This window comes from Equus quagga, chromosome 17 (genome assembly GCF_021613505.1).
Source record: "Equus quagga isolate Etosha38 chromosome 17, UCLA_HA_Equagga_1.0, whole genome shotgun sequence".
Classification (NCBI taxonomy): Eukaryota; Metazoa; Chordata; class Mammalia; order Perissodactyla; family Equidae; genus Equus; species Equus quagga.
The window spans coordinates 33,593,982-33,617,595 of record NC_060283.1 but is presented as its reverse complement, the minus strand read 5'-3'; the positions used below and the strand labels follow the sequence as shown (position 1 = coordinate 33,617,595).

General features: G+C 45.4%; 1 protein-coding gene across 2 annotated transcripts in view; it reads right to left on the bottom strand.

The window, feature by feature from the left end:
- The window catches only part of NDUFA10 (NADH:ubiquinone oxidoreductase subunit A10), a 63,806-nt gene that overhangs the window by 13,514 nt on the left and 26,678 nt on the right, over nucleotides 1-23,614 (bottom strand). For both annotated transcript variants that reach the window (XM_046644406.1, XM_046644407.1), the window contains one exon: nucleotides 16,898-17,006. In XM_046644406.1, the coding sequence (XP_046500362.1) occupies nucleotides 16,898-17,006 (109 nt within the window). The remainder of the gene's footprint in view (nucleotides 1-16,897; nucleotides 17,007-23,614) is intronic.

The following is a 23,614-nucleotide window of genomic DNA, read 5'->3' as shown; positions in this document are numbered from 1 at the left end:
GATGGCCAAAAGCCACCAGGACTCCAGCCAGACCAGTGACAGGACTGATCAAAATGCCAAGGTCACAGGATCAACAAAACAAACTAAACCAAAAATTTTAAAAAATGCTGCTATTTATATGAAAATCTTAGATCCTTTCTCTTCTGAAAGGTCTTTTTTCACTAGTCTGTGTCCTTGTGTCACCAAAACGCTTCAACAGGGAATGTTCACATAAACTATCATGCAAGGACCCCCAAGCCCCCGTGTGTGCACGCATTCAGCCCAGCGGTCCAGTTGTGCGCACAGGCTGAAATGGGGCAGCGTGGCCAAGGGCCACAGGCCATACTGTCCTCCCCGGAGCTGGAGGAGCTAGCACAAGCTCTCTGAGCCTCACTGCTCATTTACAAATGGGACTAATAACAATAGTGCCTTCTTGCAGCAACAGCATGGTCCTGGCACACAGCAGGCGCTCAGTTAGCTGGACTGTGAGGCAGCTTCCTCTCTCTCTACTCATCCCTTCTCCTCACGTCCTCTCACCCCATGGCATGCCAATCTCCATCCTACAGTCCTCCCTCCAAGGGGACCTCCTTGCCACCAGCCTCCCCCCGCCTCCTTGCAGACCAACTACCAGATCAGTCCTAAGTACCTCGTGGCTCAAGTGTCCATGCCTCCTTCCCACTGCCAACCACGAAGGGAGCGGCAAGGCCCTCCGAGGATCTAGCCCGTGCTGCGTACCCACTACTCCCCAACAGAAGCCACTCAACAGCTAGAAAAGATGTCCTCCGAACCATCACCCCTAACTTCCATCCTCCACACCCCCCTCATTAGCATGCCGCCTTGAGCTACCCTCCCCGAGCCTCACTCCATCTCCCTCTCTAACATTCACCTCGCAGGATTTCCTGCAGGCAATGAGTAATTATAAAGCCTGCAAAGCATCACCGAGCCCTGGCGCACGTCCTCTCTTTACAGCAGCGCAGGCCTCTCCAGCTGGGCGACATCTGAACCCCCCACGCGGCTGAGCACAAGGATGAAACCCACCCTGCAGGATCTCACTCAGCTCCCCTCTCCCCCTCGCCTCTCCTCCGTTCCCGTCATGTAACTGTGCCCTGATGCCACCAAACCAGCCACCCTGCCCTTGTCGGCCACGCCCCTTCACGGCTCTAGCCTTCACAAACACTGCTCCTTCTCCCAAAGAAGACCCACGGCCCCCAGCTTCTTTCCGATCTGGCAAACTTCTACTCATCCTGCCAATTTCTTAGGTCCTTGAAATCCCAACACGAGCACCCCTCACCTCCTGACGGTCCCCCACCGCTCGGGAACCACATCACACTCTGTGTTCACGTTTCTGTGGTTCCTATCGGTTGGCAAGTCTCCAGGAACTCGGTTTTGTCTCTGTGTTCTTAGCACAGTGTCTGACACAGAGAGTGCAATGAATGGGCACCAGATGAACACACAGAATAGGAGAGCTCCCAGCGACAGGCTGCAAGGCCTTCTAATTGCTCTGTAGATCAACAAGTGGTGGCCACCATAGAAATGTACCACATCTGCACAGTGCAGAACCAGAGACTGGAAGTCTGACTCCAAGGCCATCAGAGCTGAGAGGCCCCATGAAGAAGTCCTGGGAAAAACAGACTCTCCCCCGAGTAAATCAGCTCCCAGGATATGGCCCACTTCAAGGGGCACAAGTGACTTAGACTGCTGCGCCCAAATATGTGTGGTGTACCTCTAATTACACAAGGTCAAGCAAAAGTAAAAATTATGAAACCCCAGGACGCAAAATGAGTTGGCTGGACACCGTGACCGGATGCTTCCCAGACTCAGACCCGGTGCCTCTGAGTCTGTCCAGCCATAGCAGGAGTGGGAATCTTCACCCCAGGGGCCCCCTCAGCTCAGAGGGGCAGCAAGGCTCAGGGTGAGGGGAGAGAGGGTTAGGAAGGCTTGACAACAGGAGGGGAGGCTGTCAGCCCCCAGCGGCTGTATTCCCGCTCTACTTCAAAGTCAACCATTCATCAACACATCCAGGCAGGCAGCCAAAGGGACAGAGAGCCAGAGAGCCCATTTGGGGTCACCTCTACAGGACACATTGCCACTACTGCTGCGGGTCAGCACCGTCCACGGTTTGCAGGGTCAGCCTTCTGCCCCTCCCCTGCCGCTATTCCTGGAGTCTCCACGCCAGTGGGCAGTTGACTGGAAAGAACAGGCTCCCGAGAGACCTGGAGAAGGCAGGTCCTCACACAGGTGACGGGATCCATGGGACGCCAACCACTGTGTGTGAATCTGACACCTTGAGTGTTCATTAGCTGTGGGGCGTGCACCTTCCCCAGCTGATCAAGACATCTTCACAGAGACTCTATCCTGGAGACTCACTAGCTATCACATCACGTGTGCACACTACGCTAAACACACACAGGGCCTCTCCTGGGTGATGACAACACAAACGCAAGAAGCCAAAGAGCCACAATCTACGTCTGGACCCGGCCCTGTAACGAGCACCCATGACGCTAACTAAGGAACAATGATGCTTCGATGACAGCAGCCAACATGTGCTGTGTGGTCACCATGCCAGGCTGGTCTGAGCGACGCGCCCGTGTCAGCTCTCTTGGCCCCATGGCACCCTGCAGGCAGGTTCTGGCTCTCCCCTTCGCATGCCAGCTGACCTCTGACAGAGGGGGTGTTCCTCTGTCTGGTGTACAAAACAGCCCTAATCTGCACCTGCACTCTTTCTCTCTGAAGACTAAGTCCCAGCTCCTATAAAGCGCACCTCCACTCTCCCTCACAGGCCCTCCGCGCACAGGGGATGGACCCTGCCCCTGACACAGGACCTGGGGGACATTCCTACTCCTCAGGGGGCGGGCCACGGCCTGCTGGGTGGATCTGGGACCCCTCCTCTGCCTCTGGAATCGCTGCCCATCAACTGCCCCGTCCCTCCTCTGCAGCCTCTCTCTCTACCGGCACCTGCCCTTTTGCTTATAAGCACACTGAGAATGGCTCAGCTGTTAAACAAAACGAAATGACAAGCTAATAAAAGTCCCAGCCACTCCACTGAAACTGTTCTCTCGAGGCTCACCAGCTGCAGTGTGCTCAGCCTTCACAAATCTTGACCTTCTGGCAGCATCTGACCGGGTACCGCAGCACCTCCACCAGCTTCCCGGGCCAAGCGCGTGGCCGGGCCTCCTGGCACTCTGGGAGCCGGGTCCTCCTCACCAGCGCCCTGCTCTCTGCAGCAGCATCCCTGAGCCCCCGGCCCATCTGCTGGCTCACAGGTCAGCTCAGGCCAGCACACTGTGCGGGCAAAGGAACTCCTCCTCGGGAGCTGAGACACCTCTGCTCCTCCCCTGAGTGGCATGAGTCCGTGGTCAGTTCCCAACAGCTCTGCCACTTGTACCTGTCACTGTAAGTGCAGAATTTAATTTTACGAAAACTGACTGAGTATGAGTCTAAGAAGAAAGGCCTGGGTTGAAAGGCTGTGGAACAATCTGATGACGGCTAGTGGCTAAAATGAAATGCTGAAACAGGTGTGGGCGAGTCACCTGGAGCAGCTCAGCTGGGGAAGAACTCAGCCTTCCTCCTGGTTTAAAACCTATGAGCAAGTTTCCAAGGATGGAAGGATGGGAGCTCTGCAGATAAGGATCGTGGGAACGCCGTGGGCTCTCTTCGAACCCGGAGGTTAGGAGCGCAGCTTCGTCAGCGTGCACACAGGCTAGGCGTGCCTCCCCGGCCTCCAGCTGCTCCCTGGGAAGGTCTCTAGCAAGCCACCCTTTCTGGCTCATTCAATACTCAGTGAATTTGATTAACATAAGGGTTAACAAAAGATATCCATCAATAAGTGCCTGAGGCCCTAAAAGAAGAGCCATTACACTGAAATCCACTGCTACAAGGAGCAAGTGCCCGTCTTGCAACCCCTAGACCCCACGTCCCCACAGCCACGACCTCAAGACTAACTCACCTGAGAATAAGATTCCCAGTGATGCCGATACCCGCTCCCCTCCTCTCTTCCCAGGACCAGACACACAAGTCTAAATGAAAAGCAGTAAGACCAACACCCACATCGACGGCCAGGACCTTGGGCACCACCCTCCCCACCCCCTGCAGTCACACCCCTCCCTGACCATCCTCTATGTTTGAATCCTTCAACCACAGTGCATTCCGTTTTGAAAACCTAAGAACAAATACGGCAGTACAAGGAAAGGGCAACATTGCCATTGTTAGTGGGGGCTCTCAGGGAAGGGAAGGTGAGCTAGTCCCGGGGGCAGAGCCAACACCGTCATCTCTCACCAGACTCCTGAGGCACTGCCTCTTTCTCTGCCTCCACCTTTGGCCCCAGTCAAATCCAACATGCCAGCACAGCGATCCTTCCAACATGTAATTCAGCTTCTCTCACACTCAGAACAGCCCACTGGCTTACAGGCTCATGAACACTTCATCCGGTCTCCACACTAGAGCCTACAGCCGCTACCTGGTCCTGCCCCTGCTACCTCCTAACCTTACCTCCAGCTCACCACGGAGGGTTCTTCCATTCCTAGAACACACCAAGCCTGTTCCCACCTCCTGTCTGCCTGTCTGCAGGTGCCCACCACCTCACTCTACAGAACAGCTGCTGCCTGACACAGCCTGATTTTCCCTGTAGCACTCAGAAGCCCTGCTATCACTCTATCAGCTGCCCCTCCCCACCAGGATGGAAGCTCCTTGAGAGCAGGGCTTTGTTTTATTCCACATGCTTAGACAGTGCGTGGCACAAGAAATATGTACTGAGTGACCGTGAAGAAATGTGAAACACTGAGATGACAGTGTTGGCGGGGTGTGTGTGTCTAACATCAGCGGAGCAGCAAGTGTTAGGGATCAACCGTTATTTTTCATACCTTAGTGTTCCCAAGGTGCCTGGATACATCTCCTGGATAGAATTCTCTGATTATAACAGAAAATAAGAACGCTTCTGTCAGCCAGATTTCCCTTCTAGGCCTTGAGGGCTGGGGACTGAATGAATTCTCCATCCTGGGGGTTCACTGAGCAAATACCTATTGAGCACAGAGGGATGCAGAGCCTCCAACTCAGATACTCTGTGGAAGGAACAGAGGAAGAACCAGCACCAAAATAGGCTTTTAGATCATAAAGAAAAACAGGAGCCTTCCATTTCCAGCAAAACGGCAGCCCTGACATCCTGAAAAACCTCTTGGTGTAAAATGTCTAGAAATGCTTTTAGATGCATTGCTGAGCTCCGCAAGGAATCACTAGGGGCTGGAGAGGAAGAGCCAGTTGAAAACCAGAGCGGGAGCTGACGCCCCAGCTGCCCTGGGGACATGCGAAGAGCTGCCGGAGGCAGAAGGCAGGGCGCCTGTGTGCAAGGTGGGGAGCTGCAAGCGACTTCTTACAGGAGCCCAGCTCCTGAGGGCTGCACCCTCAGGGAAGGGAGGTAGAAGAAAGCCCCTGCCAGCAAGGAGGTCTCAGCTGGGGCCTGGAGAATTCACAACCACAGCCTGTCCCCACACAGGTGTGCGAGTTCCAATTCAAACAACCTCCAGGGCCAGGAATCCCACGGGCAACGAAGGAAACTTAAACGCTGTGCCCATGAATCTCAGGCCCAGTAGCAGCACAGTCCTTCCAGGGGACGGGCTGCAAGAGTCAGCAAGCAACGAAGGACGCCCAACTGAATGCAATATCTGGGCGTACTCAGAGCAGAAGAGTACCAGCCGTTTATCTGAATTCAAACTTAACTGGGCCTCCTATGTTGGATCTGGCAGCCCTCCTCAGGAGAGGCTTGCTCTTACTAAATGCCAGCGACAGATGCCCACACAGTGTGAACCTAGCATCCAAAGTCTTCCAAATGCAGAAGGAAGTAAGCCACCACGGTTAAGAATCAGGGGGAACAATAAATGGCAAAGTCAGACAGCCTTCCAAACCTGACACTGCCAGATAGAGGACATAAGGTGACTATATCTAAAATGTTTAAACAAAGAGAAGCAACTGAAAATGTAAGCAAGGAATAAGATCCTAACAACAAGATTCAGAAAGTACTGGCATTAACTAAAAAGAATTTAAATCAAGACCCATGTTGGTTAAACTACAAAACACCAAAGACAGAAAGACCAGAAAGATCCTAAAGAGAAAAGGAGACTATAATACTTAATTTAAGAAACAAAAGGCCAACGCACTATTCCTTTTTCCAAGAATTAGAAGTGCTACCCAATGATTCCTAACCACAAAGTATCAACAAGTTCAACATCTACTATAAAATATGCATAATATGTAATGGATGTATTCTAATACAAGAACACCATGCTCCTCATGTTCCTTAAGTGTATCTATAAGCACAGTGCAAACACACTTAAGTTTCTCATGAAATTATGAGCTGTGTTTTCAGTAACTTTACTACCATTATAACATTAATTGGGATTATATAAACTTCTCATGTTTTCAGTGGAGGCTGGCTAAAACACACATTTTCAACACTAAAAAAATTTTCTCCTAGAAAGAGAGAACTGCCTACCAGGGTGGCCAACCTGAGGCCCACTGCCCTAGGAAGACCCATCAGCTCCCGGAGCAGGAAACGACGGGCACAGAAGCGCTCACTCCAACACCAAAGGAGTCCTCCTCTTGAAAGAAAGAAATCCTTGCAATGTCCCCAACCTCCTCACTTGCCCCTCGCCCCAGCAGCAAACCCACCACTGTCTCAGGGGGTCGTCTTGGAGGCAGGTCGGCCTCAGTGGCCGCTCACCGAGCATCTCCAGAAATGAGCTCTGCAACCTGGGTGGATGGGGGGGGGGGGGGACCTTTTCTGAGCAGCAACAAATCTTCCCAGACTGAAACAGCTGCCTGTGAAATCAACACAAGGGCTCTGTTCGCTCATCTTTATATGCCCACGATGCGCTTTCTAGGGAGAAATCTGTTAACAACCGTTGTTCCTGTCTTTAATGTCCACAGGGAATTCTGAAGTGAAGGAAGAGAAATAGTATTACCTATATTCTATCTAGTTTCAATGCTCATTTTTTTAATATCAAGTGACTGAATTTCTTTTAAAAAAACCAACATTCCTCTAATATTCACGCAATTCTTACTCGATGGATAAACATAAAGCCCATGGTAGGCACAGTGACTTTCTGGAAAGGGGATAAAGAACATTTGTATGGGAGCCCTGACAGACAAGACCTCAGCCAGGGGACCAAGGTCACCATCAGCAGTGCTGTGTACCCTGACATAATGTGATGAAGATGCACTTCACCTCTGTGGCCTTTCTCCCCCAAACACATAACCCAGGCTAACTGTGAGAAAAACAGCAGACAAACTCCAACTGAGGGACGTTCTACAAACTACCTGCCAGGACTTGTTAAAACTGTCAGTTTTAAAAAACAAGGGAAGTCTGAGAAAGTGAGAAACTGAGAACAGCCATGAGGAGCTTATAGAGACATGACAACCAAATGTCACATGGTCTCCTGGATACAATCCTGGGACAGGAAAAGGACATTAGGGAAAACCTAAGGAAATCTGAATAAGGTGTGGATTTTAGTTAATAATAATGTACCAATAGTGTTCATCAATTGTAACAAATGTGCCATACTGATATAAGATGTTGATAATATGGGTACTGAATGTGGGGTATAGGGGAACTCTTTAGTATCTTCACAATTTTTCTATAAATCTAAAACTTCTAAAAAATGAAGTTACTTTTAAAAACACTTAGGAATTTTAAAAATTAGATTTCCCCAGTCATTTAAATATTGATCAACAATTTCAAAATTCCAGGGCTGGCCTGGTGGCACAGTGGTTAAGTTCCCATGGTCCGCTTTGGCGGTCTGGGGTTCGCTGGTTTGGATCCCAGGTGCAGACCTACGCACCACTTGTCAAGCCATGCTCTGAGTAGAGGAAGATGGGCATGGAAGTTAGCTCAAGGCCACTCTTCCTCAGGAAAAACAGGAGGATCGGTGGCAGATTTAGCTCAGGGCTAATCTTCCTCAAAAAAAAAAAAAATTCAACATTTCTAAACATCTAATTAAAATCATAAGTCCAATATAGTAGATCTCTTCAATGCTCACAAATTAAAAATAAGATCAAAACACAGAATGATGAAAAACCGCCAAATATCTTCCCCATGTCACTGGTGAAAATGGCTAACATGTCCAGCTTCTGATGGACTAGTACAGACTGACGTTCCCATCCTAAGCCCCCAGGAAAGACAGACAACATATAAAAAGTCGTGAAGGCATGGAGATAGGGAGGGGCTGAGGTTCCAAGGTCCCAGGAAAAAAAAGCAAAAGAAGTGAGCTGTGTGGTCAGCTGGTTCTCCCTCCCCAGGGTCCTGCCCTTGTACTCTGGTGGCAGCTGGGAGCCTGAGAAGCCAGCAGCTCTCAGCAGTGTGAGGGGAGCACGGAGATGAACTGCAGGTCAGGACCCACCTGGAGGCAGGGATCCACCGAAAGTGCCCTCCGAGGAGGGGTAACCAGGAAACTCACCTCACGAAATCTAAGCTCAGTGTCAGTCAGCTTCACTCTGAAAGGACTCAGGCGACTTGCCCTAACTTACATGCCTGCCAGGAGACATTAAGCATGCCCGCCCAGGAGTAAGACAGCACCATCCAAGCCTCAGACTCTCTCTACAATTCTTCAAATAATGACCGGCACTAAAAAAAAATACCAGCCGTACCAAAACACAAAATTAAATGACCAAAAGTGAAAGGATCAGGGAGAACCAGATAATTTACACAGATCTAAACAAGGCGCAGATAAAGCAGTTATCAGAGAACTTTGTGATTAGTATGTTCAAGAAACCAGATGACTTTAGCAAGAAAGAATGGAAATTCTAGACTCAAAAAGGACTATGATTAAAATTACAAACCAAATATAGGAAATGCAGGTCTAGAAACAGACTAGAAAGAGCCAAAAAGATGAGTAACATGGAAGACAGATGAGAAGAACGCATCTGCGCTGAAGCTCACAGAGAAAACAGGGCGAAAACAGAGAGAGCACAAGGGACACAGAGCATAGTGAAAAGGCCCAGCGTGGGTAAGCGGAGCCTGAGGGAGCAGAGAGAAAACGGGTGTAGGAATACTGAAGAGGCACCAGCAAGACTCCCAGAGCTGACAATGAGCATCAGCCAGAGTGCTGTGGACGCTGAGCACAGTGCAGACAAAAGTAGAGATGCACATGTACCCCTAGATAGTACAGCACCCTTAGATAGTATAAATGCTCAAATCCAAATCAGAAAAACCTCCTAAAAAAATTTTAAAATCCTGCCAGAGAAATAAGAAACACTATCTTTAATGAGGAACAGCAAAGTTCTCAGAAGAAACAGGAAAGTTAGAAGAACAAAATACTGGAAGTTTCGAAGTGCTGAAAGGAAATAGTTGCCAATTTAGAGTCCTATACCCAACGAAAATGTCCTTCAAGAATGAAGACAATCTTCCTTCCTTCCCAGTTTAGCCCAAAAGCCAGGATGTAGAGCTGGACAAGGTTTGCATGCACATGGTGGCAAGGGGACACTGGCAGGGGTTGGGGAAACACGGTGCTAGCAGAGGTAGGTGGCCAGTGGCAGCAGTGGCAGGAAACTGCTTACACACTGTGGGCACTGACATAGCAAGTAGACACACTGAGGTGATGGCAGCCAGGCGCCTCACTACCTGAGAAGGACAGGGAACGGAAGAAAACTAGAATGCACCTTGTTGGGTTACACTGGAATTGGAGGTATTGATATGAATTCCTAGTTGTCAACACACATACAGACACAGAAATAGACACAGACGTACATGGATAAAATAGGAATCTGGGAGTCCATGGTGATACAGATAAACAAACACACAGGGAGAAAGGAAAGCATTTCTGAATAGTAGAATACTAACAAATAATGCAGAAAGAATGACTCAATTAGGAGAAGTACAATCTGGCAACCATCATATTAATAATTTAGCCAAGAAAATCAATGAGTGCTAAAACTATTCAGTGAAAGTTTGAGGAGGAAATGGACATTTACATAGTTTCAAAGTATTTTCCCTGAAGATACTTATTAATTACAAGGAGTAAAGGATTAACTTTACAGTGAAGACACCATCCCAGTCAAGTGATCAAAGTTAATATAACCAGTAACGGGACAAATGGGAATCATGTCTCCTTGATAAGATGTACTGAGTTCTGTGACATTCCTATAAAAGAATCTATACCCTAAATCTAATCATGGGGAAACAGTGAACAAGATCAAATTGAGAGACATTCAAAAAACAACTATCCTGTAATCTTCAAAAGTCTTCAATATCAAGGAAAGCCCGAGGATCTGATCAGATCCAAAGAGACTAAAGAGACAAGGTAATTAAATGCAATCTATTACCCTGGATTGGATCCTCTTGCTCTACAGAACATACTGGGAGAACGATGACCCGTGAACAGCGTCTAGGGATCAGAGGTAGTAACGTGCAAATGTTAATTTCCTGATTTTGACGGCTGTACTGTGGTTGTGTCGGAGAACGTCTGTTTTTGTAAGAATTGCACATTAAAGCCGTGGTGATCAAATTTTAGCGCACTTCAGAATTGACTGGAGGACTCCTTAAAACCAATTCGTGGGCCCTCTCCAGAGGATCCGAGCCCGCAGGCCTGGACAAGGGCCTGAGAACTTGCAGTCCAAACGAGTGCCCAGGCGATGCTGATGCAGGGACCATGCTTCAAGAGCCTCTGGACTAGAGTGTTTGAAGACAATGCAGCATCATGTTGATCATTTACTCACAAAGGTTCAGAAGAAGTTATTTTGCTATTCTTGTTGTAAGTTGGAAATGTCCAAAATAAAAAATAGAGAAAATAAAGATCAAATAAAGACCACTTTATACAATCAGTGTTGAGACTTTGTTGTCAGCAAAGATTCTTCAGGCAGAACAACAATGATGCTCAGAGGAGGCATGGGGGACCAGGACAGTGAGGAGCAGCAGCAGAGCGGGGCACAGGTGAGCCAGCCCGAGCACCGATCAGGCAACGCTACAACCACGATGTCCTGAGGGCTGCAAGTATATGGGAAATTGGGATCTATGACAAAAACAGCACCAGGACGAGAGCTGCGGAAATCCTGGCACTGTTCTGGAACTAGAGAACTACTAATTAATGTTAGATTTTAACAAACCCAGGGTGAATATTATAATTAACAGCTTAGCCACTAAAACTAGGAATAGAATGATAACTAGCAAGCGGGGGGAATGGAATAAAAATATTAATAAAACCACTTAATCCAAAAGGCAGCAAAAAAGAAAGGGAGCAAAACACAGAACAGGCAGGAAAAATACAAAAGAAGCTATTTAGACACAGATATATCAGTAATCGCATTAAAATGTGAACAGATAAATATTCCCAGTATTAAGACTGGACAAAAACTAAAAACACAACCGTTTTCAGCTTACAAGGTGTCCCCCGGAAATATAAAGAAAGAGAAAGGTTGAAGTTACAAGATGTAGAAAAGGCTATACCATGCAAATACTAACCAAAAGAAAGGTGCAGATGCTACATAAGTGCTGAATAAAATAAACTCTAAAAAACATTAGTAAAGATAACAAGGAAAATTCACAACATATGAAAGGGTAACTCTATTACAAATACGTAGCTATGCTAATGATACAGTTGCCCCTTGGTATTCACAGGGAATTGGTTCCAAGACCCCACAAACATCAAAATCCGTGGATGCTCAAGTCCCTTAGTCAGCCTTCCATATCCACAGGTGTGGAACCCACAGATACGGAGGGCCAACCGTACAGCCTCAAAATATATATGTAGCAAAATCTGATGCAACTCAAATGAGTAAATCCAAACACAATGGCAGATCTCCACACGCTTCTCACAGGAAACTGACAGAGGAAGGAACTGAAAGAATCAGGAAGGATAATCACAATCTGAATAATGGGATCAACAGACTTCGCCTCACTTGACACTAATAGGACACTGCACACGACATGGCAAAGCAGGCATTCTCCTTGAGGACCATGAAATATTACCAAAAGCGACCAAATGCTGAGCCAAAAAGTGAGCTTCAATCACTTTCCGAGGGTTGAGATCACGTGGAGCATGTCTCTGACTAGAGCAGAATTAAGCCAGGAATTCACAAGAAAAAGAAAATCAGAAAGATTCCAACTGCTTTTAAGTGGTATCATATAAGTCAAATTAGCATAGAGATCAAAAAAGAAACCAGATTAAAATTAGAGAATATTTTGAATTGAATGATAATGAAAACATAACATCGAGAATTATGAGATTGAGTTAAGCCAAATTTGGAGGGCAATGTGTCTAGCTTTAAACGCAAAAATCCGAAGGCTGAGAAACACTGATCCACCTATTCATCTTAAGAAGTTAGAAAAAGAGCAAATGAAAGAGAAAAAATAAAGAGAAACAGTCAGTGACTCAGAATGGGTAACAGCAAACACCAAACAAGAAGTTGGTCTCTTGAACGATAACCTCCTTCAAGAGGAAAGCAGGGAGACTCTAAGGACCACCCACAGGGATGAAGAGGGGGAGAGTGATCCTCAGATCCGACCAAGTTAAAAACAGACAAAAGGTCGTTTGAAAAACTTCATGCCAAGAAACTATAAAATTTAAATGAAATGGGAGCAAATTCCTTGACAAACACAGCTTTCAACATCTAATCCAAGAAGGAAAAGACTATTGAATATTTTGTATCTATTAAAGAAATGGAATCTAATTGAAAATATTCCAACAGAACTCCACCGATCAATCCCTCCCAACACTGAAGGAAGAGGCGACGGCACCTTATGCAAACTCTTTCAGAGAATAACAAACGAGGGTCCAGTCTCCACGTGGTGCCTGATGTCAGCATGACCCTAACAATGAAATCTGACAGGGGTATTACAAGAAAGGGAAACTGCCATCCAAACTCTCAGGAATATAGACACAAAACCCTAACTAAATATGTGAATTACGTTCAGCTACATAGGAAGAATAGAACATACACACAAGTGGGATTTATTCCAGGAAATCAAGCTGGTCTCACCTTAGAAAATCAATCAATATAACTGACCACATTAACAGAAATAGGACAAAAATCACCCATGGCAGACAACATGTGATAAAACTCAATACCCACACATAGCAGAAATTCCTTAGAAACCACTAATAAAATAGAACATCCCTAATCTGAGAAAGAGTGTCTACAATTAACCGATAGGAAACATAAAGCTCCCTGGTGAGTTACCGAAGACTTTCTCCACGAGATCAGAAACAAGGCCAGATGACATTGTCACAACTTCTAGTCAATCATGAACTAGAGAGCCATCCAGTGTCTTAAGGCAAGAAAAAAAAGGGGGTACACAAACCAGAAAGATAGAAAACTGTCATTATTTACTGGCATGCATTTTTCTTTTCCTTTTATATGACAGGACTTCTAAACGTCCATTTTCCATACAGACAATTTCTGAAACTTGCTATGTTTCCCCTAGTTGTCGTCAGGACAGCCTGGGTGCTGGGTTAACGGGAAGTTTATTCACGCTAGCGGTGTCTCACTACAGCAGTGACAGTGTCACCTGAGGTCTCACCCACTGCAAGGCGACGGCACCTGTGCCAGGGGCTCTCCTCTGTGGCAGTCAGGCCGCTGCATCCTTTAGGAGCACACTGCTGGGCCTCTCCAGGTTGCTCACATGCCCACCCATGCTTGACAAGGGCACTCCCCGCTCCCGACTACCAGCAAGACCAGGCCAGACCCACCTGTTGCAGGCACCATTCCCACTTTAGTGTGGGTAATCTGGCTCACTCTTTCTTGCTTATACACAGACAGAAATAAATACAAAACTTACACTTCATAAATAGACATATGTTAACAGAAGAAATTAGACTCCTACTGACATTAACTGTCCCCCACTTATAAAGACAGTTGATGAAATAAACATATACTAAAATGTAAGCTCCCTGAAGACAGTGACTTTGTTTGGTTCTCTGCTGTCTCTGCCACCTCTTAACCTTCTGCTCTTCCTTTCTGTCTACACTGCTACAGTGATCTCAACCAGTACCATGACTTCAGTGTCAACCACACGCTGACAACCCCTAGATTTATTAGTCACATCCCTCACTTACCTCCAAACTCCAAACTGATTATCAATAACTACCTGCTCAACATCTCTTCTTGGGTATAATTAAGCATCTCAAACTCATCACGTCCAACAACAAAGTCTTGATGTTTCCCTGGAACCCCTACCTCTTGCGTCTTCCCAGGATCTCCCAATTCCAACTCCAGAGTTCTGGTTCCTGAGGCCCAAAACCTAGCAATCAGCTTTTCTTTCTCTCACTTCCCAATACAAAGTTTCAACAGATTCTGTGGGTTCCATCCACAATCTGACCACTTTCCAAAACTTCCACGATGACCACCCTTGTCCAAGTTAATATTACCTCTCAACCTGTACTCCTTTAATGGCCCAATAACTAATCTCCCTGCTCCCACCCATGCCCCTATTCAATCTAATCTCCAATTAGAAACCAGGACATCCCCATTACAAAGTATGTCACACAGAACGTCCCACAGAGGACAGCCAGGAGGCCTTCACGGTCTCTCTCTTACGACCTTGTCCCCTCCCTCCCTCTGCTCCAGCCACAGCAGCCTCCTTCCCAGGTCTTGAATGTGTCAGAAACGCTGAGCCTCACCTCTGTCCCTGGGCCTCTTCCCCCGCATCCCCACTGGCTCCCCTCACCTCCTGCAGCTCTTGGCTCACACATCACCTCCCCCGTGAGGCCTCCCAGCGATGACCAAGACTTTGTAAATTCTACTCCCCTGCCTTACAACGGCCCTGCCTGCCTTCTTCTGGGAATTTAACTTTCTCCACAGCACCTGTCACCATCATTTAACATCTTCCCTGTTTTACTTTCTGTTTCTTTTCCATTTCCTTCCACTAGGATGTAAGCTCCATGAGGGCAGGGGTTCTTGTTCACCCTATGCATTGCTCTGTCTCCAGTGCCTAGGACAGGTCCGGCACCTAATAGCCACTTTCCCCACTCGCGTCACAGCTCTGTACCAAATGTACTACTGCTTACATTAAAAAGATGAAATCCCTTTTGTACATAAGTTTATTTTAAAAGGAAACTTTGTATCAGTAGTACAAGTGGAAAGCCAGCACCATTCATTGTAAACAACAGAGCATAAGAAAAAACTACAAAAACAAAGCTACGACACTAAATTCCACCCACAGACCAGTAACTGCAAGACCTTGGAGCTTGCCGCCTGCTGCCTCCTTGTTTAAAAGTAAGATCATCAGGAGTAATAGAGACGTTCAACAAATCTTATCAGTAAATCAATACTCTGACGTAAAGAAGAATTTTTTAAAAATTTAAAAGGGTAAAACTTTCTCACTAGGCAATTTACTCATCTATTTGTTTTCAGATTCTCTGTCTGTACCACTTTAGAGCCCCCAGCACCAGTGGTGGGAATAATAGACCACACGGCTGAGGCTACGGGTGCCCTGTGGGGCGTGATGAAGGAGGAGGACACAGAAGCCAGAGCATCCCTAGTGCACGGTCTGGACTCGACTGGAGGTAACGGGAGCCATGGAGGGGCTGGAGGCACGGGACCCGCACTCTCGGGTCTGCATTAGCACCGCTGCTTCTGCATTCCGGAAGAGGGGCTGGAGGGAGAGACTGGACATGGAGACCATGGAGGAAGCTGCAGGACACAAGCAAGTAAGATGGAGGTGGCCTGCACAGGGACAGGAGCTGTGACGACAGAAGAAAGCAAAGCCACCGGTGAGATGTCTCAGGAGGACCTAGTGAGTTGTTAGATGCAGAGTGGGAAGCTGACCCCGTGCGGGCTTTCTGGTCTCTGCAAAGCAGCAAACAGGGCCCCAGTTGCAGGGAGGAGTCGGCTCAGCACCCAGACACTGACGGAGCCATGGACCCTCACGACTCCAGGCAAACAGAGAAAGCAAAACTACACATGCCCTCACACACGCACAAGGGTAGAAAGAAACAGGCACGAATGTAGGTACCGCTGAGGGATATCTTTATGGTTTCATGTATTTCCCAACATTTCTACACTGAATAAAATCACTTTGAAATCAACCAAAAAAATTTAAGAAAAGACGCCAAGTATCTCAAGTAAGAAAGAAAGCTGTGGGATATACTCGGACATCCAACTGGCAATTCCAGCTGTTGGCAAGCATCCAATCAGAGAATTAGAGTAATGCAGGAATATTTAACTAAGATTTCAACTTATTTAAATGCTGACTGCTTAGCTTGGAGGTCTGATTTAGATCCAACCATTTCACACATTTCCCAATAACAAACCAACCACACCTGATGTGGAAACGGATCAGGTTCTTACTAACCCACTGACACCAGGCTTCTCTGAGAAGGCACTCATGCACCTGCTAGGTTCCAAAACAGAACTGACAGTGTACTCTAAGTTCATGGAATCTTGCCTGAAATGATTCTCCAAACCATTCTGAAAACAAATAACTCACCACAAAGGTATGGAAATCAGCTAAGAAGATCAATACAACAGTCTGACCCTCCCAACCTCTGCCCTCGCTCCTGCCCCTGCTCTCCTTGCCCGCCCTGCACTCTCCCATCCACCGAGGACCTTCTGCAGAACACACGTCTTCATCATTTATGGACAGACGTCCCATGGAGAGTGAGGCAACACCAGAAATAAAATTTGACATTAGAGAAACGTAAATAAAAACTAAAGAACAGACAACGTTTTTGTATCAAGATAACAAGCTGACAAAGAGCACCGTCTGCAACACATGCTGCCCAGAAGAGCAGCCCACTGCGTGGGGCCCTGCGTACGAAGAATGCGTCAGCTGTACACACAGTGATAAGGGAAAACAAGCTGAATCGTTTCAAGAAAAGAGAGCTCTTTCACTACAATAAACAAACAAGAAACAACAAAAACCACTTTTCAGAGAAGTGACTGTGAGGAGTTGTTGGAGATGAAGCTGAGGGTCAGCTCCCAGCTCGCGAGGCCTTACCTCTGTGAATTTATGGAAGACGCGGTCACTCTGGTGAGCTCCAATGGTGACTTCTGGGAGATAGACAGGAATGGTTGTGTAATTCAGCACCTCCAACTTATTCTGAACCCTGAAACATAAGACAAATACAAATCACACTACCCCATCAAAATAAGTATGATAAAATAAGCTATACGGGAGATATTTTAATACAACAATATTAAAAAATTCACACATTCCAGTAAAGGCCTTTCATTCCCCAGCAGTCACCTCGAAGCAAAGCTTTCACCTCAGAGACCATCTGGTCTGCATCGAGCTGCTCCTTGGAAGTGATTTTCAGAACCTTTCAAAAGCCTCGCTGGCCACAGATAACTACCTTTTTGGAATGTGGAGTTTGGAAACATGAAAAAGGAGCGACACACAGTGTGCTTCAAACACAGGAATAGCGGGAATAAAAAGCTCAAAACAAACACCATACATTACAGTGCCGTGCGCATAGTAGGCCCTCATGAAAAATTTGCAAAATTAATGAATCTTAGTAGAAGAAACAGCAAGTTAACTCTCGTCCCCCTAGGGTTACAACACAGCATCTTGCCACAGAAGCTGAGGGATCCAGGAGCAAAAGCCGACAGGGCTACATGGAACTCAAGGGCAGGGCAAGGGGGTGGGGGCGAACTCCCACACAGGACAGCCCGCACCCCACCTAGAAAAGGTCTAACACTCTGCTTCTCTTGGCACCAATAAACACAAATCACAGGATACTCTCCTTGTTTCACCATTTTATTTTGCTGAATGCTAAAATATTTATACTTTGTTACAATTTGCCTACTTTAAATTTAGTCTGAATATAAGCACTATACTTGAAGATGAAAAGCATTTTGGGGGCTTTTAGAAAGAAATATTAAAATAAATCCTCCTTTCTTAAGGGCTCAAAACAAAGAAAATAATTATTTTAAATGGCCACTTTCCCATTAATGAGTTATAATGGCAGAAGACGTTTCTGTTTGTAATGGCCCAAATGGAAGTTCTTTAAACGTGTCTGGCTCTCAGCCCCTCTGAGAGTCCAGGCCCACGCACGCCCCGGGCCGTTCCCCTCGGCACTCTGCGCAGACTCTGCCAGTCAGAACAGCCCGACTGGAACCCCAGGCCCAGGCGTTCCTCAGCCCCTCTCCTGCAGAGGACCGTGGGGCACTGAGAACCTGCGGCAGTTGAACATGAGCAGACGGCAGGTATAGGCACACCCTGAGTCTTTCCTGTAAAACCCACATCACTTGTACAACTAATAATCCAAAATCACTCCAAGGAAGCGCGGCCAGGATAAGTGGGTTTGCTCCCTGAGTGTTACATGTGGACTTCCATGTTGGCAAATATGCCAAGGGCTGTAACGTACAGACGCAGATGAGAAGTGTTTCTTGGTTCTAACAGTAAGTTGGTTATAGAATCTATGTTTCATAAGCGTGTGTCAATAATGTAAAGTACACCCTTTTATTTTTAACACAAATAGGATTAGTCTATACTTACTACTATATAAGGATAGTTTTTTAAAGTGATCTCACAATAAACAACTTCAACTAAAAATGAAGTTCATATTTTTAAATGTTAACAGGTATCAAGGTTGGGTATGATTTGGTTTTCTCTATAGTTTGAAACCTAAAAAAAAATCTGGAAAATCCAAAGAACTCCTGGCCTGGGAACTTGTGCGGAATCACAGAGCAACAGCGCCATCTATGTTTAATCTGGAGGAATTACAGTTTACACATAATCCCCTAAAAGGGCTTCAAATGCTTGGAAGATCAAAAAAATAATGTGCTGTAACTGTTCTAAGTTATTTAAACTTGGCTAAACTGCGCTGTCAATGTATTACCATGCGCTTCAAGGACGACTGTCAAGAAGAGCCCGCAGCATCTGATCTTCAGTAAACCCCAAGTCTCACCCTCTAATAAACCAGATATATTCTAGATTGAAGATAAGGACGGAATGAAGACAACAGGAAGCCTTTTATGACTCAGAAAGCAAAAAGCAGTGAAAGAAAACATTCTGTTCACAGAGCACTTAGTGTAATTTAAGAGAATTCAAAAACTGACTGAGAATAATACATCCTCTTAACATCATAAGCCAAAGTGCCCAAATAAGAAGATAAAATGTAGTAGAGTTTGGTTTACAACATGAAGTGCTGTGCCACACATTTTAAAACAAAAGAGTGAGGCAGGAAAAGACAGAAAGAAATAAAATCATAAATTATGTTTTATGACTCAAACTGTTTCCCAATTAACAGAATGTCTATACTTTCTCCTGAAACACGTCCAAAGCATATTTTTTAGTTTCTCCTGAATTGCAAAGTTCTGTCTGAAATGCTCTCCTTCTGATACCAAACTCATCCCCTACAGTTTTTATAGCACTGGAATTTCACATTAGAAAGACATTCTGCAGGAGTTAGAGAAGACAGAAGTCTCAGCGAGGAAGCAAGCGAGGGCACGTGGGAAGGCCCAGACCCTGGAAGAGCAGGAGGAAGGGGGCTCAGAGCCCTCCTGGCAATCAGTCACCAATCCAGGAATGAAACCAGGGCGGGCGCCAGGAAGTCACGGATCATGGAGACGAACGCCAAATGCTATCAAGGCTGAAAAATACAGTTACTGTCTCCTAGCATAAGCAGACACACACACATAATTATACACCGGCACACACAACCGAGATGGTACACAAATGCTCTACACCAGTAATTTGGTAAGGTTCTGGACAAAATGAGTATGACTGGTAAATGGCATGTTTACAATAATTATCTTAGAAAATTGGTCATAATTTTCACTTGAGTTCCCCAAATTAAGAAATGGTACTCAAATGAAAATTAACACAATTACCATTGTTTAGTGGTTATGACATATCCTTGGGGGACACAGGAGAAGAAAGCTGGGAGACGGAAAGGACAAGACCATACAGTAAACTAAATTGAAACAATTAATTGAATGCTGTAATTGGTCAACTTTGCTGGAATTATAGGATCTTTATGCTCCAATAACCACACAACTAAGTATGTACTAATATAACAATTTTAAGACATGAATTTTGGACATGGTCTAGAATCAAGATAACACACGTGCCAGTAAACGTTTGGAAAACGACACTGTGTTACCCACAGAAGGAGGTGAAAAGTCCTCCCACTCTGCCTGGTCTCAGGGGGATGTTAGGAGAGTCACCTTTTCTTACATGATATCTCACATATTCTGCCCAGTAGCAGTCAATACTAACAAGAATCACATGTAAATCTATATAAAACCAACGCCTGGAAAAGTTAAGAAAATGTTTCAAGGTAAAAAAAGAGGTAAATACAACCAGGCTTCGAAGAATGCTCAGATGTTTAGACAATTACCGGGCAGGTGGGAGAGGTAATGGATTCAGGAGGTTGTGGGCATCCTGATGGAGGAGGCAGAACCAAATGGTTAGGACTCTGAATTAATTCTAGGAAATGAAATTTGGATTCGTGACTAAACAAAGATACACCACTGAAGGATTCTGAGTAAAAAGAAAATAGGGTCACTGTGACATTTTTATGAAAATCAACCTGGTAGGTGTGTGTACAAGGGATGGGCAGGAAGAAATTACTGACCATAGGAATAGTGATCAAGAATGAGGGAATCAAACTCCAAAGGCAGCAGCAATAAGAGAAAAAGATAAGGGAGAGAAATCACTGGAGATGAACACACTGACCTTAGCGTGGGACTCGGGAAGGTACAGGGGTCAGTAGAGAAAAGGAGGGTTCCAGCAGGATGATGGTTGAATGAGGAGGTGATGGTCCCACCAGAATTCAAGCCTGAGCAAGTGAGAGGAGGGAAGGCAAGATGGTAGCAGGGAGGGTGCCCTCGAGCCAGAAGGCCACGCCTCCTGGAATCACGTGACACCATGTCATGTGACCATGGTGAGCCAGAGCTCTCTGTGCCGGGGTTTCCTGACCTGTAAAATTAGGGGAGCCCTGACCCAGCAGGAGTGCTGTGGAATCAAGAAACGTTTCTGAAACACCTTCCAGATACACTTATGTATAACTATGATCAAGGTTAACAGTTTGAGATTTCTGACCTAGAGGCAGAACACTACACAGTAGTTAAAAGAAAGGATACAGGTTTTTAAAGAACGTTCAGAATGACGCAGTACATAATACCATTTAGGTAAGTTTACAAAAACTTATACACACGTAAGCATCGAGACAAAAAATAAAGTTAACTACAGAGTTTTAAAAAATAAAGAGGGACTTTCAGTTTCAGCTCCAACAAGAAAACAGCTTGGAAGCTGTCATTCTTGTCCTTACAACAAAAGAAAAGATGAAAAAACTGAAAATCAATTACTTGTCCTGGAATAACAGTCCAACGTATTGGGTGGTTAGAGCATAAAGTGGAGTGGATGTCAGCAAAGCCACAGGGCAGGAGGAGGACCTGGGACACCCTACTCTCAGGTATCTGCACTGCCCACGGAGCAGCAGGGCCATCTGAAAGCAGACTTAGATGAACTGTAAATGTAGACGGAAAATACAGTAAAAACAACAAAATTTTACAAAGTACAACTGATATGCTAAGAGAAGAGAAAATGCAATCACATAGAATGCTCCATTAAAACCAGAGAAGGCAGGAAAAGAAAACAAAGAAAAACGCAACAAGTAGAAAATAGTGAGAAACATGGTAAAAATCAGTCCAAATATGTCAATACTCATTTTAAATGTGAACTGTTCAAATATACCAACTAAAAGATAAGAGACTGTCATAGTAGATAAAAAAAAAAAACAAGACCCAACTGTATGTTGTCTACAAGAAGGCCACTTCAAATACAAAGACTCAGGCTCAAAGTAAAGGGATGCAGAAAGACATACTATCATGCCTACACTAATCAAACACTGGGATAGATAGATTAGCTTCAGACAAAGCAGGCTTCAGAACAAGAAAAATGATCAGGGATAGAGATGGGCATTACATAACGATAAAGGGTCAATTCCCCAAGAAGACAACAATCTTAAACATGTATGTACCTAACAACAGAGTGTCAAAATACATAAGGCAAAAACAAACAAAAGTCAAAGGAGAAGGACAAATCTGCTACTGCAGCTGAAGACTTCAATGCCCCTCCTTCAGCAACTGGTAGATCCCGCAGACAGAAGAGCAGTAAGGCTACGGATAGCCTGAACACCGCCACCAATCAGCTTGATTTAGCTGACATTTAGAACACTCCATTCACCAAGGGCAGAATCCAGACACTTCTCATGCTCAACTGGAACATTAATCAATATAGAAAACATTCCGGACCACAGAAAACATCTTAACAAATGGAAAAGAGGAGAAATCACACAAAGTATGTTCTCAGACCACATGAAATTAAACTAGAGGGAAATTTATTGCATTGAATGCATTTATTAGAAAAGAAAAAGACCTAAAAACCAATCACATAACCTTCTACCTTAGGAAACTAGAGAAAGAAGAGCAATTGAAGCTTAAAGGAAGCAGATAAAAAGAGGAATAAAAACTAGAACAGATAGTCAATGAAATTGAAAATAGAAAAACAGAGAAAACCAACAAACAAAAAACTGGTTCTTTAAAAAGATCAATAAACATGAAAAGAAAATTCACAAAGGACAAAAAAATAGCCAATAAAAATATAAACTGTTTAAAGTTCAGTGTTTATAAAATACAAAAACAAAGCAAATACTTTTCTTTAGTCTCAAAATCACAATTGTTTGCTTTTTGTTTTAACTCTCCTGTCTCAGTAGGGACTTTCAGAAGACAGGTACGAGTGTGCAAACCGGTACACGCTGTCTGGAGAACAATTTCCTGATACATCAATAGTTGTAAAATGCATTCCTACAACAAGAACTCCAACTTTATACCTTAAGAGAGTAACCTAAAATGGAACAAAACAGTGTACAATATGCTCATTATTACGAGTGTGCAGAACATGAATATGAAGAAATTGAAATAACCCAAATGAGTGACATTAAAGAAATGGTAAATGGATTTATGCTGCATCTCAGGGGCCGACAAACTTTTTCTGTAAAGAACCAGAGAGTAAATATTTTAGCTTTCGAGGGCTACAGATGGTTTCTGTCACATATCCCTTTTATTTTTTATAATCCTTTAAAAATGTAAGAACCACTCTTAGGAGCCGAGGGCTGAATTCAGCCCACAGGCCACGATCTGCAGACCCTGAACTGTAACTTAATCAATGGATTCAAACAGCATACATGAGTAGCCACTAAAAAAGCAAATTCTTAAATGTTTAATAAAAGAAGGACATGCTCATGATATTAAAAAACAGAATACAAAGATATATGCAAGACAGTTTTCATCAAGAAATACACATTTAAAAAGGTTGGGAGAGCCTGCGTTAAACCGCGAACACTGGCTGCCGTGGCAGAATCACGGGACATTTGGTTTCATTTTGGATGTTGTTTCCCACCTCTCTCTCATGAGCGGGTATGACTCTGGCCTCTAACCCACTTGACCCTCCATCTTCTCAGTGTCCTCCCCACTGCTTACCCAGATCAGACCCGTCATTAGACTCACGCTCAGCTTTGCCGCCCTCTCATATCACTTGGCAAAGCCTCACTCTTGTCAAAGCACTGCCTCTTCCTGACAGCGCGCCCGCCCGCAGCTGAAGGCCGCTGCAGGAGCCTCCTGCACCTTTCAAGCGTGCCCACCGTCCTCCCGTGCACCATCCCCAGCCCATTTATGCATGACCATGGTCCTCCCGTGCACCATCCCC